Source organism: Geotrypetes seraphini, chromosome 6, assembly GCF_902459505.1.
Source record: "Geotrypetes seraphini chromosome 6, aGeoSer1.1, whole genome shotgun sequence".
Taxonomy (NCBI): domain Eukaryota; kingdom Metazoa; phylum Chordata; class Amphibia; order Gymnophiona; family Dermophiidae; genus Geotrypetes; species Geotrypetes seraphini.
Window position 1 is genome coordinate 38,129,663 of NC_047089.1, and position 17,720 is coordinate 38,147,382.

Consider the following 17,720-nt stretch of genomic DNA (forward strand, 5'->3'; position numbering starts at 1 on the left):
GCCTTAACCACACAAGCCTCGAACACTTATGATTTTAAAGTGTTTGAAGCTTATACAGATGAGGACAGAGCTTGCAAGAATGGAGCAGGGACAGGAAAAAAAACTCACTAGGATGGGAAAATGAGTTCCCACAGGGATGGGGAAAAATTTGTCCCCGTGTGATTCTCTATGCAGCACTATACAGTAGTGATACATTCTGAGTTTCTAAATTAATAGAGAATGACTTGACCAAGGTGACAAGTAGCATTTGTGGAAGAAACAGGATTTGAACTCTGGCTTTACCGGTCTTCATTCCCAAGGCTTGATCTACATTTCCCTTTTTGATGCAGGTTTAACCCTCAGCAAGATGATAAAAGGAGAAAGGCAACCTTGGTGCAAATCACTGCTGCCCCTGCTTCCCGAATCCTGTGGAAAATTCTCCAAAGCAGGGTACTTCTGTGCTAATTCTGCATTGTTTAGTGACACAAAATTCCCTCAAGATTAATATTCATTACAGATATTCTGAAAAGCAGACTTGTTAAGTATATCAATGAGACAGTGTTAGGAAATATTACTCTATATGCTGCAAAGTCTGGGATAGTTCTGAAAGCCAATAAACTAACTTCTAGTCTACTAGAATCCTAGATAAAATTGACATGCTGCATGTTTTATAATACTTTAACTTACAACTGAATCCAATTACCTTGAGAAAAGCTGGGGGAAGTCTGGCTAGCTGCTAGCATGCTGCTCGATTTTGGGGGAGTCTGTAACAGTTGTTGTGATTGGGCAGATTTGCAAGGTCCCATCATTATGTTAGATTGAGTCACAGTATTATCCAAAGCTGGAGGTTCAGGTACACAAGTAGCTATGAAGACACTATTTGCCTGTCCAAAACTTGTGCTTGTAGCTGGCATTAATTGGAGGAAACCACTGTCTTTGGAAAAATGAGGTGAACTAACAAGAGAGAGCACAGTGCCATCTTCAGTTTGCAGGTTGATAGAATTAGCAGCAGCAGTATCTTTAGGTCTGAGCACCAACATGCCCTGCTCCAATACAGTTGAATCTGCAGTCCTTTCTGAAGGGCTTGCCAGGTTTGTGGCTTCCTTTGAAAAAAGGCATGGTGACAAAGCTGTATTTGTCAGGGGTTGTTTTGCAGGTGAAGACATTATGATGGTAGACAGACCATCTCCTGTAATGCTAGAAATGGCATTGTTAAGCTCTGTATCCGACAATATCGATGGTTCATCACTGATGATGATCTTCAGCGACACAATACCATTAGAATCCAATTCCACTGTCTGGCTATTACTAGAGGATAAGATCATATCTTCAGAAAGTATATTATCAGCAGTTTCTGAGCAAGGAACAATGTTATTTGGGGTTACGGACAAGGCTTCATAATTCTGCACAAACCCTTCTGCATTTCTCAATGCTGGATGTACAATGTTTTCATGATTTAGTGAAAGCAAAGGCTTTTTGGTTCCTGCATCTATTTCAGGTGTCTTGTCAGACTCTGCTGAAACTGAATTCACATTTAAAGTGTTTTGAACAGGCTCACTCAGAACAAGCATACCTCGGTCTAATTGATTTCCAGATGACGGATCTGCAATCTCATACTGCTTCTCTGAGGTTTCGGACTCATCCGACATTCCAACAACAGGTACTGAGAAGAAACCCGAGTCCTCATGATCTGCTTCATCAGTTAAGACTTGTACTAACCTAACAGCAGTCACAGATTCAACTTTGGTCTCTTCTTTCCCACTGGAGTCTGCAGAGGGATCTACACAACTATCACTGGAAACCTGCATCCTTTCACTTTCAGAAGGCTCTTTAGAAAGCTCACAATTAGTAGAAATGCACTTTTCGGTTAATAAGCATTCCTGTGCTATGTGCTGTTCATTACTTCCAGATTCTGATATAATTTCCATTGGTACGTTGGATGAATCCTGGGAATGTGATAAAATAGATGAAGGACAAGGTTCAAATCCAGATTCCCCTGGTACATCTGGAATTGCAGTAAACTCACTATCATCAGTGATCAATGTTTCACTCCCTGTCTCCGGCAAAAGAGTCAGATCTCTGCTTGCACTTTGCCTTGTGTTAGGTTCATCCAAAGGGGGTTGGGATGCAGAGGCAGCACCTTTCTCTTGCTCACTGTTTACTGGTGAATGTAGTGCTGCGTAGCGTTTCTCTGTACTTTTCCACTGCTTAAAACGAGCAGGGCAGCGGTTGTGGACTTTCATTTTTTGATGGGTATTATCCATTTGGCTGTCATTCGAGATTTTTGGGTCACTGTAAGCAGGTAATACAGATTCTGCAGGAACCTCAGCTGTGAACAAGAATGAACAACAGAAAATATATCAATAGAACTTTCACAACTAAACTGTTATGTGCAATAAGTTACAATCAAAGTCACAGCAAAGCCCAATATTAAAACATTGTAGGATCCTACTGGTACCTGTGATCTGGATTAGCCACCAATTTGTGGATACAATTTTGAAACAAGCGCGTCTGAATATTTCAGGAAAAATGTATTAAAAACATAAAAACCATGCACTGTAAATCATCTGTTGCACCTTACTTGTTATATTTCTATCTGTTTTCCATATGCCCACATTGATGTTTGGAATGTCACAATTTGCTGCATTTGTCCACAGTTGCTCATTGCTCTATGTTATTTATATTTTTCTTATAAGTCATTAAATTTATTATATACATATGACATTTTAGTTTCTGTGTTCCTCCGGAAGGGCTTTGTCTTTAACTTCCTGTTACATTTATATTTTCTCCCCCTGTTTCCACTCCGGACGTGGGTTAGCACTTCATTTTTACCAGCTTATTTATTAATAGATATAAAGGTACGATGATGTACGGGGCAGGATTCATTTAGACTTCGGTCTAAGTGCTCGTCACTTCATGAATACCTGCCCGGGGCTGTTGGTTATTGCGAGGGATGAATTAGGCCCGTACTGATTATTGCCTTTTGCTTCTTTAAAATTTTTTTTCCTTATTTAAGGATTAAGCTGGTGGTGCATTCTTCACGCCGTTGTTGGTTCTGGTTAGGAGAATAATATATTGTAGTACCAATTTTTGCGACTTGGATTAATCTCCAGTATTGGTTTTTTTTTTTTTGGGGGGGGGGGGTTTTGGCCCATTTTAGTTTCTGTGTCATTTCATATTTTTATTTAGAACTTGATTTCTTGTTGTTTTAATGATTTACATTCTAGACGTATTTTAAATCATGTATGTATTAGTATGTTTTGCCCGTTGCACAGATTTTTTAAATTATGGGGAACCACAAGTACAAGGGGGCACTCAGAGAAATTGAAAGGGGGAAGGTTTAGAACAAAACTGAAAGGGGGAAGGTTTAGAACAAACGCCAGGAAGTTCTTCTTCACCCAGAGGGTGGTGGATACATGGAACGTGCTACCGGAGGATGTGATAAGCAGGAGCACGCTACAGGGCTTCAAAGAAGGTTTGGATAGGTACCTGGAGGACAAAGGGATTGAGGGGTACAGATAGGAGTAGAGGTAGGTTATAGGGATAGGATTAGAGGCAGTTACAAAATTAGTCAGGGGCACTGTTCAGGCAATTAGGCCTGATGGGCCGCCGCGAGTGCGGACCGCTGGGCAAGATGGACCTCTGGTCTGCCTCAGCGGAGGCAACTTCTTATTTGCTTTTATTTATATGCCATTTGTATTTTGTTTGTTTGTTATTCTCTTAAAGTTCTGCCTTTTTATTTCTGGTTTAGTGTCCATTCATCCTCTAATGAAGGCATCTACGGATGCTGAAACTGGCGCTCGGACTGGGCTGACATAGGATGCATGAAAGCCGGTACCTGCACCAAGTGCGACTTCAGCATCACAGCCAATTCTTTTTGCACCAGTTCTTTTATCTGGTCCTGTAAAGACAGTGTCGGTATCAATGGTATTGTTGGTACAGAGGGCACAGACTGTGCCTGGTGTCGAGGCATTTGTGACCTCATTGTCAAGGCACACCTCCAAGGGGACACCAGTTGTAGAGATGGTGATCAAGCCTCGGTACATCTATGCTTTGAATGCATTGATGGTGTAAATGCTTTAGATGACTCAGAGGTATGCCTGGAAGGGGAAGGATGTCTATGCTTCTTAGCCTTTTTACGAAGCTCCTCTGATGAAGGCAAAGGAGATAAGGTAGTGGTTATTCAAGGCATCAATACTCTCTGTGTTGATGGTGGTTGGTGAGCATCGGCATCAGAGTTGGCAGACATGATTAATGTTGTGGCCCAAAAAGCTTTTCATATTGGGCTTATCTGGCTTTCAAGGATCTTTTCTGATGTTTAGAACAGAGGGTGCAGGAACTATTGCTGTGTTCTGGACCTAGGCACTGTACACACCAATTGTGTGGGTCAGTTGCTTATAGAATCCAATTACACCAGGTGCACTGCTTAAAGCCACTTGGAGCCTGGGACATGGAGGAGGAACACTGCAGACACAAGGTCAAAAAGACTCAATGGCCAGGGAGGGTTGAATAAATGTTAAGCTGAAAACAGATCAATACTCCTGGCTTGAAACAGACTGAGGGGAGCTGAAGGCCACAAAGAAAAATTTTGGAAAAATCAAAAATTTTAACCGAACAGAAAACGCAATGAAAAGTAAACTAATGCCAAAAAAAATGCAACAGGAAGGCAAAAATTCAAAAGGTTTGACGCGCTTTGGAGATTCCAAGAAACAGCTTCTTAGCTCCATGGAAAATTAAGAATTGCTGGTCCCATGAGCCAACATTGGGCAGGAAAGCACTGGCGCATGTGCGATACAGGCTGTCAAGAATTAAAATTTTTTTTTTTTAAGTGACAGTACACTTTAATACTGTCCGCACTGGACTCCGTGGATGATGTCATCTACATGTGAGAATATGCTGTCTGCTTGTCTGGGATAATATACGTTTAGGAGGAGTATTTCTGAAGATGTGGTAATGTCAACTCAAATATATTAAATTCTGCTCTGGAATACCTTTTTTACTTGATGTATTCTGTCCAAGAACTAAGTTTGTGGACTGACAAATGGAAAATAATTTTAAGCAAATGTAATAAGCAGTAACACCCCTTCCTTTTCCAAAAACACACAAGAGATTTTTAGCGCCGGACGGTGCACTGAATGCTCTGCACTGCGCCAATGCTCAAAGGATCTCTATGACCGTCAGAGCAGCGCAGAGCATTCAATGTACCGTCCAGCGCTAGAAATCTCTTGCACGGTTTTGTAAAGGGGGAGGGGTTAGTTCACGCAAGACAAACAAAATTTGACAGTTTTAACCCCTTTAAAAAAAATTATAATAATAATACAAAAGTAGCATACCATCTTGATTCTGAGCAGAAGGTTGGAGAGTGTTGGTGCTGGTCTCCTGGGGAGCTGTGGTACATAAAACTTCTGTTTCATTCTGACTAGAGTAATCCTGAATTACACATTTACTACTCTTAGTTTTACCTGTTTCAGGAAAATTGAGAGAACACAGACTCATGAATTAAAAAATATGAATTCTAATATTAATAACAAATATTTTCATTTTTCCAATTACCTACTTTATAAAATGGTGTGGTAGCCAAGTTAGTCCACTTTTAAAGGTAATATATAAAAATAAACCTAAAGAAAATAAGGTGATACCTCTGAAAGCTAACCAAAAAAATGCATTGTTAGTCCAATAAAAGGGTATTACCTTATTTTCTTAATGATTTTGTTTTATTTATATATTCTACTTAAACTTCAATTAAAAATAAATTAGCACTGAAGTTATCCTTCACTCTTTAGGAAACCTGTGAACTTCTATATGCCAGAAAATTTTAAACATAAAAGAAAAATATGTGTTATATGACAAGGAGAAATTAGATCTTACCTGCTAATTTTCTTTCTTGTAGTCCCTCCAGACTGGCACAGACAGATGGGTTTACGTTCTTCTGCCAGTGGATGGAAACTAAGAACAACTGAATTGTGGCAATGTGCAGTCTACCAAATCTCAAGCAAGGTTCACCAGCTAAACCAGATGCCGCGGCTCCAAAAATAAATATCAGCACTCCCCCTACAAGCAACTAAATATCCTATATAATAAAACCCTAGAGCGTACATGCGCTCTTGAAAAATCGTGATCCTTGGCGCCGTGTTTTCTGATCCGTGGCCGCGTTCCATTTTAGAACGCGGCCAGGGATCACTCTGGCCACTCCCCTCCTCACTCACCAATCCGAAGCAAGCTCCTCACCAACCGGAAGCAAGCACCTCACCTCCCGCCCTCGCTCACCGCTGCTGCTGCCGCTGATCCTTCTCTTCAGGGCAGCCTGCGATTGTGGCCGGCTATGGCAGGCCTCGCGGACCGCTTTCCGGCCTCGGTGGCACGTTCCCTCTGACGCACGGGATCGTGCTTCCGGGTTGGGGAGCGGCCTGTGAGGTTCGCTGGGGCAGGCCACCACGATCACGGCCTGGAGCAGGCCAGAAGACGCCGGGATGCAGGGAAGGTAAGCAGGGGAATCAATACAGGGGGCCAGAGGGAGAGGGAAAGGGGGCTGCTTTGGGGGGAGGGGTGTGCTGAGGGGAGACAGAAGGGGCCATGGAGAGATAGGGAGAGGGAAAGGGGGCTGCTTTGGGGGGAGGGGTGTGCTGGGGGGAGACAGAAGGGGCCATGGAGAGATAGGGAAAGGGGGCTGCTTTTGGGGGGGAGGTGTGCTGGGGACAGACAGTTTTGCACTGGGGGAAGACAGAGGGGCCATGGAGAGACAGTTAGGGAGAGGGAAAGGGGGCTGCTTTTAGGGGTAGGGGTGTGCTTAGGGCAAACAGCTTTGCTCTGGGGGAGAAGACAGAAGAGGGCCATGGAGAGACAGTTAGGGAGAGGGAAAGGGGGTTGCTTTGGGGGGAGGGGTGTGCTGGAGGCAGACAGCTTTGCTTCGGGAGGGGGGGAGACAGAAGGACACAGACAGCGGCCAAGGAGAGAGAGATAAAGAAACACAGACAGACACACATATATTCTAGCACCCGTTAATGTAAAGGGCTTAACGACTAGTACAAATTATAAAGTTGGAAGGGTTCTGTGCCAGTCTGAAGAGACTAAAAGAAAGAAAATTAGTAGATCTAATTTCTCCTTCTTTTAAGTCCCTCCAGACTGGCACAAATGGATGGGATGTCCCAAAGCAGTAACTATCAAAAGTTGGATCCTCAAAGTCCAGATACAAGAACCCATCCACCAAACACAGTATCTTGATATGCCTGAGCATCCATCTGATAGTGACTCACAAAAGAATGCAACTGCTGCCTTACAGATAGCCACCGGGTGCACAAGAGAATATTCCACCCAGGAGGCCACCTGTTTTCTGGTAGAATGAGCCTTTAGAAATTCAGCAACTGATTTCTTCTGAAGAAGGTATGCTGAGGCAAATCGCTTCTTTGATCCAGTGCGCAATTGACACCTTAGATCAGGGGTGTCTAACCTTTTGGCTTCCCTGGGCCGCATTGGTCGAAAAAAATGTTTCTGGGGCTGCACAAACGTGCAAACGCTGCAGCAAGACAGAGGAGGGAGCTGGAAAGATGGTAAACACCTGGGGGCAGCAGAGGAAAACACTGCATTGTCCTCGACCGGGGCTGCACAAAATACTTCACTGGGCTGCAGGTTGGACACCCCTGTCTTAGATGCTCCCTCACCCATTCATCTGCCTCCCAGGACTCAAAAAGACGATCTGTGCCGGAACGCTCAAGTCCTGTTCAAGTAAACGCAGAAAACCCTGCAAACATCCAACTTGTGCAACTGTCTCTGCTCCAAGGGCCCCTCTCGATTCCCCAAGACCTTAGGGAGGACATTTGATTGACATGAAAAGGAGAAATTACTTTAGGAAGCAAGGAAGGAGCAGGCCAAAGAACTACACGTTCCCTAGAAAATTCCAAGAAGGGAGTTCGACAAGAAAACACCTGCAACTCAGATACAAATCTTGCTGAAGTGATGGCCACTAAAACTACAGCCTTCAGAGTACAAGAACCCAAAGGCTCAAACGGCAGACAAATTAATATCGACAATACCAGATTTAGATCCCAAGCCAGAACCAATGAACACACCGGAGGACGAATCACATTCAGGTGGGACTCCAACCACCTTCCCCAAACTATCCATCGAAAGGATGTCAAGGCTGCTGCCTGCACCTGAAAGGAAGACCAGGTGAGGCCCTTCTCTAGATCATCTTGCAAAAAAATGCAGAATGCAGGGCAAGGAAATGCGAAAAAGAACTTTAGAGCAAGCAGAACACCAATGCTCAAACAAACACCATATGTGCACATAGGTGCGTGAAGTAGAGAGCCTCCATGACCCTAACATAGAGACCACTCTATCCGAGTATCCTTTCTTGTTTAGCTGCTCCATTTCAAGAGCCAAGCCAAGATCTAACACCGGAATGGGTCCCTGGGTCCGCAGAGTGTCCAACAGGGGCAGATCAAATGACTCTGCAATTAGGAGACAAATCAGATCCCCATATCACAGACGTCAAGGTCAGTCTGGCACTACCAGAACCATATGGCTCGCATGACACAATGTGAAGAAGGACACTGCCTGTTGGTGACCTTCTGTTGGCCAACGCATCTAACCCTTCTTTCTGACGATCCCTGCTATGAACGAAGAAACGCTCTGCCTTGGCGCTGAAGCACGTGGCCATGAGATCCATCAGTGACTGACCCCATGACCGAACTATCAAGTTGAAGGTATTTGAGGAATCTTAGAATCACCTATGCTAATCACCAGCTTGTCCAATGCCTCTCCAAACAAAAAAGAACCTTTGAAAGGAAAACGACTGAGCTTAGACTTAGAGGTGGAATCTGCAGACCAACTACGAAGCCACAAGGTCTGCCTAGTAGCCAAGCCCAATGCCATATTTTTTTGCAGAGGCTCGCAACAAATAGTACATCGCATCAGAAAGATAGCTCTCAATATCAATTTTATCAACTCAATTTGATCAATCACTGTACAAGCTCAGCCCACTGAAAAACAGGCCCTATCCACTAATCCACCACAAACTGCAGTTTGAACAGCTAAGGCCGCCACATCAGAGCTCAGCTTGAGGAAAGACTCCATCCAACGATCCTCTGGGTCTTTGAGAGTGGAGCCCTCATCTACCAGAACCGTGTTTCTCTTAGTGATAGCTGAAACCACGGCATCTACTACTGGCGGCCTCAAGGTGTTCCTTTCAGCATCAGGAATAGGATGCAATGCACCATAGAATGTACAACCCAAAAAAGTGCATCACTGGCCTTTCACTGTGCCTGAATAACATCACGGATGGCCTGATGCATAGGAAAAGACCTTGAGGCCACCTGAATACCCTTGAGCAGCAGGTCAACCACCCGAAGGATCTCTTTCGCATCCGCTTCAAAACACAACACAGGCAAAACCTGGAGAATGAGCTCCTGCAGCTCCTCCCAGTGAAAAACACAGATTGAAGCATCCAGCTGACCACCAACTCCCCCCACACACTCTTCCTTCTGGAACCCCCATGGCTCCCCTGACAAGAGCCTTTTCTCATCTGAAGCTCACAGGCTCAGGGGAAGCAGTTTCTCCATTCAAATAAACAGTCCCCAGTCAGACCCATGAACATATACCACAGTCCTCACTATAAGTTGGGCTTATCTCAGCTAGTCATGTACCAAGTGTCTTGCACTGTCAGCTCCTCTAACAGTCCTTGCCAGACCTCTTGACTTCCCCAAGGCTCTTCCTCAGCCCACAGCCAGGGAAGAGTTCTCTAATGCAAGTCTCTCTCAGGACCTCCTCTCTCAGGGACCTCTCCCAAATAATTCCGAGCTAAGCATATATCTTTCTCCCTGCCCAAGTCCCGCCCCTCTGATTCAGCAGGGCTGTATTAACTCCTTCATAGGTTTTAGCACTGAGCTGCAAAGCTCTGTGCATTCTAGGACAGGTAGTTCCCCCAGATTTGTTTAACACCCCATGTTGCTTAGGGGTATAACTGCAGCTTCAGTGAGGGAAACCCCTGAATCTCTCACACTGACCTTTAAGGATATAAACCAATGTCATTGCCTCCTTAAGCCAAAATGCAACAGTAGATTTTGAAATTGCTTAACCTTTCTTTGTACCATCATACATAACGAATATGCAATCTGATCTGTGAAAACCACTGGTCAAGTTTCAAGTTTAATTAAAAGTTTGATTAAATTGCAGTTTCATATTTCAAAACGATGTACAAGATCGCATTGTTAACATTCAAAATATTAACAGATAAAGCACCAATATTCCTAGAAAGATACCCAATACCTTATACTCCCATAAGAACTTTAAGATCGGAAGACAAAAATCTTCTTTCTATTCTGACTTTGAGAATAATCTATACAAGATGTGAAACTATTTTTTTCGGTCACAGCTCCAGAAATATGGAACTCTTTACCAGGTTATATTAGGGAAGAAAGGATCCTTAACAAATTTAAGGGAGCATTAAAGTGCTGGCTCTACAAAGACGCATTCAAAACTTGGATTTCTTATGAGGCTATCTTAATCTTAATTTAAATGGACAAATTACTCCCTTCTTGTTTTTCCAGTTTTTTGTCTCTCTTTAATTTAAATTGTAGTTCCACCCTTTTCTCTTCTGTACTTGTTTGTTTTGGTATACTTCTTAATGTAGTAAATGCAGTCCGTCTCCCCTAATTTTTAACTGTACATCGTTTTGAAATTTTAAACTGCGATTTAATCAATTTTTTTTTCCCAAAATCTTTATTTTTCATCTTCCAACAAGTGTAAAACATATTAAACAATTGACATTGAATACATCACTTGAAATTCTATCATTTATAATGGTAATATATAAAATTTAATCCCTCCCCTCCCATCCCTTCAATCTCATATGCAATCAAATATATCACTTAAATATTCTTCCCTTTTAAACCATACATTTAATAAATTCAAATACCCCCCTCCCACCCCCTCATGCTCATATTGTACTTATAAAGTAAAAATGGTATCTATTCATTGCAATATTTAGTCAATGGCCCCCATATTTCTTTAAAATTATTATAACTCCCCTTTTGTATACCTATTGTTCTCTCCGTTTTATAAATGTGACATAATGAATTTCTCCAGAAGTTATAATTTAGTCTATTCCAATTCTTCCAATTACTTGTGATTTGCTGTATGGCGACTCCTGTCATAATCATTAAAAGCTTATTGTTTTTTGATGAAATTTGGCTCTTTGTTCTCATTGATATACCAAATAAAATTGTATAATATGATAATGCTACATGATTCTCTAATAAACAATTAATTTGGGACCAAATTGATTTGCAAAAGGCCATGATGAAGGGACAATAGAATAATAAATAGTCTAAAGTCCCTACTTCAATATTACAATGCCAACATCTATTAGACTTAGAGCTATTTAACTTTTCTAAACGAATTGGGGTCCAAAATGCTCTATGTAACAAAAAGAACAATGTTTGTCTCATAGATGCAGACACTGTACATCTCATCCTCCAAGACCAAATTCGTAGCCATTGAGACGCAGAAATTTGATGCTTAATCTCAAAGCTCCAAATATCTCTAAGAGCATTGGTTTTTTGTTCATAAATCCAGATATCAATTTATACCACTGTGCGGCCTGGTGTCCCAGAAAGTCCGCCTGAAAGCAGAAGAACTCCAAACTATATTGATTATTAAGATTTTTCCATTCAGGGAACCCCTCCTGAATAGCCTGCTTCATTTGCAACCATCTAAAGCTTTGAGATTTATTTAGACCATATTTATATTGCAACTGTGAAAAATCAAGCAGTTTACCATTTGAAATAACATCATCTAAAGTTCGTATACCTGCTATAATCCAATGCTTCCATACGACTTTAAATCCGCCAATTTGAATCTTGGAGTTTAGCCAAATAGTTTGATTAGTTGACTTATGTATTGGGATAGGTGTTAAATTACTAACATATCATAATGTTTTCCATATATCCATTAATATTCTGTTTTCTTTATATACTCTAGGCATCTTGATACTGAGAACATGAGATAAATGTAAAGGAAGCATGAGTCGCCATTCCAAATACAACCAATCAGGGGTATTTTCCAAGAGCTCTGAGAGGACCCAATACATACCCTGGCGTAAAATATAGGCTTGATGATACCTATAAAAATTTGGGAAATTTACCCCACCCTCCATAATTGGTTTTTGTAGAGATACTAAAGCAATTCTAGGCATTTAACCCAGCCAAACAAATTTTGTAAGAATACCATTTAATTTTTAAACTTGAAACTATAAAAATAGGGAAGACGGATTGCATTAATTAAAATAAGACGTGTACCAAACTTACAAGTACAAAAAGGGGAAAAGGGTGGAACTACAAATTAATTTAAAGAAAAGTGAGACAAAAAAGCACAGTTACTTACCGTAACAGGTGTTATCCAGGGACAGCAGGCAGATATTCTTTACGCATGGGTGACGTCACCGACGGAGCCCTCGGTACGGACCTTTTTAACTAGAAAGTTCTAGTTGGCCGCACCGCGTGTGCGCCTTCCCGCCCGATGGAGGAGTGCGTGGTCCCCAGTTAGGATAAGCCAGCTAAGAAGCCAACCCGGGGAGGAGGGTGGGACGTAAGAATATCTGCCTGCTGTCCCTGGATAACACCTGTTACGGTAAGTAACTGTGCTTTATCCCAGGACAAGCAGGCAGCATATTCTTTACGCATGGGTGACCTCCAAGCTAACAAAGAGGGAGGAGGGATGGTTGGCCATCAGGAAAATAAATTCTGAAGTACAGATTGGCCGAAGTGCCCATCCCGTCTGGAGAAAGCATCCAGACAGTAGTGAGTAGTGAATGTGTGAACTGAGGACCAGGTGGCCGCCTTGCAGATTTCCTCAATGGGTGTGGAACGGAGGAAAGCCACAGAAGCGGCCATAGCTCTCACCCTGTGGGCAGTGACAACACTGTCCAGTGCCAGACCGGCCCGAGCATAACAGAACGCGATGCAAGCTGCAAGCCAGTTGGATAGCGTCCGTTTAGAGACCGGTCGACCCAGACGATTAGGATCGAAGGTCAGGAAGAGCTGAGGGGACAAGCGGTGAGCCCTTGTACGATCAAGATAGTAAGCCAGGGCACGCTTGCAATCAAGACTGTGCAATGCCTGTTCCCCGGGATGTGAATGAGGTTTCGGGAAAAAAACAGGCAACACAATAGACTGGTTGAGGTGAAAAGCCGAAACAACCTTGGGAAGGAATTTAGGATGGGTACGCAGAACCACCTTATCATGGTGAAAAACAGTGAACGGTGGATCGGCGACCAGTGCATGCAGCTCACTAACCCTCCTGGCAGAGGTGATGGCAATGAGGAAAAGCACCTTCCATGTCAGAAGTTTGAGCGAAGTTGTGGCAAGAGGCTCAAAAGGAGGTTTCATGAGGGCTGATAAAACCACATTCAGGTCCCAGACGACCGGAGGAGGCTTCAGAGGTGGTTTGACATTGAAGAGGCCCCTCATAAATCGGGAAACCAGAGGGTGAGCCGTGAGAGGTTTTCCTAGGATAGGCTCATGAAACGCCGTGATGGCACTGAGATGGACTTGATTGAGGTAGACTTGAGGCCTGCGTTGGACAGGGAGAGCAAGTAGTCCAGCACAGTTTCCACCGCTAAAGAGGTGGGGTTGTGATGATGACGGAGGCACCAAGAGGAGAACCTGGTCCACTTCTGATGGTAACATTGGAGGGTGGCCGGTTTCCTGGAGGCGTCCAAAATGAGACAGACAGGCTGAGACAGATTTCCTGGAGAGGTCAGCCCGAGAGAAACCAAGCTGTCAGGTGGAGCGAAGACAGATTGGGATGCAGCAGAGACTGACGTTGTTGCGTAAGTAGAGTAGGAAACACAGGAAGAGGAATGGGCTCCCTGACGCTGAGCTGAAGCAGGAGAGGAAACCAGTGTTGGCGAGGCCACCGAGGAGCGATGAGGATCATGGTGGCCCTGTCCCTGCGGAGTTTGGATAAAGTCCGCAACATCAGAGGTAGTGGAGGAAAGGCATAGAGGAACCGATCCGTCCAGTAGAGCAGGAATGCATCCGGGGCCAGACGGTGAGGAGAGAAGAGTCTGGAGCAGAACTGGGGCAGCTGATGGTTGTGAGGAGCTGCAAATAGGTCCACCTGTGGAGTGCCCCAGCGAGCAAAGATGGAGAGGAGCGTGGGAGGATCCAAAGTCCATTCGTGAGGTTGAAGGATGCGGCTGAGATTGTCGGCCAGGGAGTTCTGTTCGCCCTGGATATAGACAGCCTTGAGGAAGAGACTGCGGGCCGTGGCCCAGGTCCAAATGCGGAGAGCCTCCTGACAAAGGAGGCGAGACCCGGTGCCGCCCTGCTTGTTTATGTAGTACATGGCGACTTGATTGTCTGTGCATAGGAGAAGAACCTGAGGGCAGAGAAGGTGCTGGAAGGCCTTGAGAGCGTAGAACATGGCTCTCAGTTCTAGGAAATTGATGTGATGTAGACGCTCCTGCGGGGTCCAAAGACCTTGGGTGCGTAGATCTCCCAGGTGAGCTCCCCATGCATAAGGGGAGGCATCCGTGGTGATGATCATGGAATGAGGGGGCAGATGAAAAAGAAGGCCCCTGGAAAGATTTGAGGAGTTCAACCACCATTGTAGAGATCGCTGAAGAGACGATGTCACAGAGATGGGATGAGAAAGAAGATTCGAGGTCTGTGACCACTGGTTGGCCAGAGTCCATTGAGGTGTCCTGAGGTGGAGTCGTGCCAGGGGAAGCACATGCACCGTCGAGGCCATGTGGCCCAGGAGGACCATCATCTGTCTGGCAGAAATGGAGTGATGAAGGAGCACCTGACGACAAAGGTGGAGCAGAGTCCGTTGACGGTCGGAGGGGAGGAACGCCCTCATTAGTGTGGTGTCGAGAACTGCTCCAATGAACTGGAGGCGCTGTGTGGGGAGCAGATGCGACTTGGGGTAGTTGATCTCGAACCCCAGAAGATGGAGGAGAGAGATGGTATGATGAGTGGCTTGTAGCACAAGTGGAGACGTAGGTGCTTTCACTAACCAATCGTCCAAGTAGGGGAACACCTGGAGATTGTGAGACCTGAGAAAGGCCGCCACCACAATGAGGCATTTGGTGAACACCCTGGGTGATGAAGCGAGGCCAAAAGGTAGCACTTTGTATTGATAATGGTGGTGATGTACCTGGAATCGCAGGTAGCGACGTGAAGTTGGATTGATTGGGATGTGAGTGTAGGCCTCTTTGAGGTCCAGGGAACATAGCCAGTCGTGTTGAGAGAGAAGAGGGTAAAGTGTGGCAAGGGAGAGCATTCTGAACTTCTCCCTGACTAGACACTTGTTGAGGTCCCTGAGATCGAGAATGGGACGGAGGTCTCCTGTCTTCTTTGGAACTAGGAAGTAACGGGAGTAGAATCCCCGGCCTCTTTGTTCTGGAGGCACTTCTTCGATGGCATTGAGAAGAAGGAGGGATTGGACCTCCCTCAGGAGGAGGGGGGTTTGAGCTGAATGAGAAGCAGACTCTACGGGAGGATTGTCTGGTGGGAGAGTCTGGAAGTTGAGAGTAGCCGTGGCGGATGATGTTGAGGACCCACTGGTCCGATGTGGAGCCTGCCTCCGATTGGCTGAGGAAGAGGCAATGAGGGTGGAAGACTGGCTAAGCCCTGGAGAGAGGAGTCAAAAGGGCTGAGATGGTTTGGCAGGAGGAAGAGGCTTTGCAGGTTGATTAGACTGGGCACGAGCCTGGGTGTGCTGGTGTTGGCGGGCCCGCCTAGGTTGCTGTGAAGGTGGATTGAGCGGTCTAGCGGAGAACCTGCGCTGGTATGAGGTCTGTGGTCTGTAAGGACGAGCAGGTGGAGCCTTTTTCTTAGGTTTTATGAGAGTGTCCCATCTGGTCTCATGGGCTGAGAGTTTCTGCGTGGTGGTATCCAGGGACTCTCCGAACAATTCATCTCCAAGACATGGGGCGTTGGCTAGTCGGTCTTGATGGTTGACGTCCAAATCAGAGACCCTGAGCCAGGCCAGGCGGCGCTTAGCCACAGCGATGGCAGATGCACGGGAGGTGAGCTCAAAAGAGTCATAGACAGAGCACACCATAAATTTTCTCAATTGGAGCAGACTGGAGATATGCTGCTGGAATAGTGGAACCTTGTGTTCCGGCAGGTACTTCTGCATGGTGGAGAGTTGCAGGACCAGATGTTTCAGGTAGAACGAAAAATGGAATGAGTAGTTGTTTGCCCTGTTGGCAAGCATGGAATTCTGGTAGAGCCGCTTGCCAAACTTGTCCATAGTTTTGCCCTCTCTGCCAGGAGGGGTGGAGGCATAAACACTAGAGCCCTGAGTCTTTTTTAAGGTGGACTCCACCAGGAGAGATTCATGGGGCAGCTGGGGTTTATCAAATCCCGGAATTGGAATAACCTGGTAGAGGCTATCCAGTTTACGGGGGGCCCCAGGGACAGTCAGCGGATTCTCCCAATTTTTATAAAAAGTTTCCCGTAGGATGTCATGCACGGGCAACTTTAGGAACTCTTTGGGAGGTTGATCGAAATCCAATGCCTCCAGGAAAGCTTGTGACTTCTTAGAGTCAGATTCCAGAGGCAAAGATAAGGCCCCCGATAACTCCCTGAGGAATTTAGAAAAGGAAGATTGTTCAGGTTTAGATGTGGTATCGGGGGCCGAGGGCTCTTCGTCCGACGACGATGCATCCTCCTCGGTACCGGGAGGGGATTCTTCCCATAGGTCCGGGTCTCTGACATCGGTGTGCGCGTGTCGAGAGACCGGAGTGGAAGGCTCGGTATGGTGAGTTTTAGACAGAGACTTGCCGGAGCGTACCGAGACGGTACCGGGGGATGAAGATCTGTGTCTGTCTCGGTCCCGGGAAGAACGGTGCCGGTCAGGGTCGCGGGAAGACCGGTGCCCTGTTCGGTCCCGAGGAGGATCGGTCGTCGTCAAGGCGATGGTCTCGGCATGGGTATGGAGATGCGACGCCGAGAGAATGGGCATGGAGGAGTCCATAGGTACCGATGGTGTGGATACCGGTTGGACGGTGCGGGGCTCGGGCCGGTCTGGTACCGAAAGCAGCGGTGCCAAGATAGAGGGCAAGAGCTGCTTAAGTTGCTGTTGGAGTTGTTCCTGCAACTTATCCTGGAGGATGGCCGCAATGCGGTCATCCAAGGGTGGCACCGGAACCACTTTTTTCTGCTTTGGTTCCATGGGTGCCGCTCTACGCTCCGGCGATGAGGAGGCCGATGACGAGGCACTCACCGATATCGGAGCGGAGCGTTTTTTGGGGCGGCGTGGAGCCGAAAGGACTGGTGTCGCCACCGAGGTGGGAGGGCGCTCAAGGGTGGAAGGCTTCTTAGCCGGCTTACCTGGCGCCGGTGGCGCCGATGTCGATTCAGGCGGTGTCGAAGTGGTCGGTGCCGATTTCAACGGTGCCGCAGGTGAAGAAGTCGAGTCCATAGTCGGGCCGGTGCCGAAAAGTAGATTTTGTTGGATTTGACGATTCTTCAAAGTGCGTTTCTTAAGAGTGGCACAGCGGGTGCAGGAGTCCGCCCGATGCTCCGGTCCCAAGCACTGTAAACACCAATTGTGTGGGTCAGTGAGGGAGATCGGGCGTGCACACCGCTGGCACTTCTTAAAACCGGGCTGCGGGGGCATGAATGGGAACACGGCCTCCGCAAAATCAAACCCCGAGGCCTGGATCGTGACAACAGGCCCCGCCGGGGCAGGAACGAAAAATAAAGCAAAAAGAAAATATATATATATATTTT

The 17,720-nt window shown here is 45.7% G+C and overlaps 1 protein-coding gene across 3 annotated transcripts in view; it reads right to left on the bottom strand.

Moving 5' to 3' along the window:
• Positions 1–17,720, bottom strand: part of LOC117362065 (protein NPAT) — an 82,198-nt gene that overhangs the window by 25,356 nt on the left and 39,122 nt on the right. For all 3 annotated transcript variants that reach the window (XM_033947810.1, XM_033947811.1, XM_033947808.1), the window contains exons 12-13: positions 5,313–5,441; positions 683–2,308 (exon numbers count right to left, since the gene is read on the bottom strand). In XM_033947810.1, the coding sequence (XP_033803701.1) occupies positions 683–2,308; positions 5,313–5,441 (1,755 nt within the window). The remainder of the gene's footprint in view (positions 1–682; positions 2,309–5,312; positions 5,442–17,720) is intronic.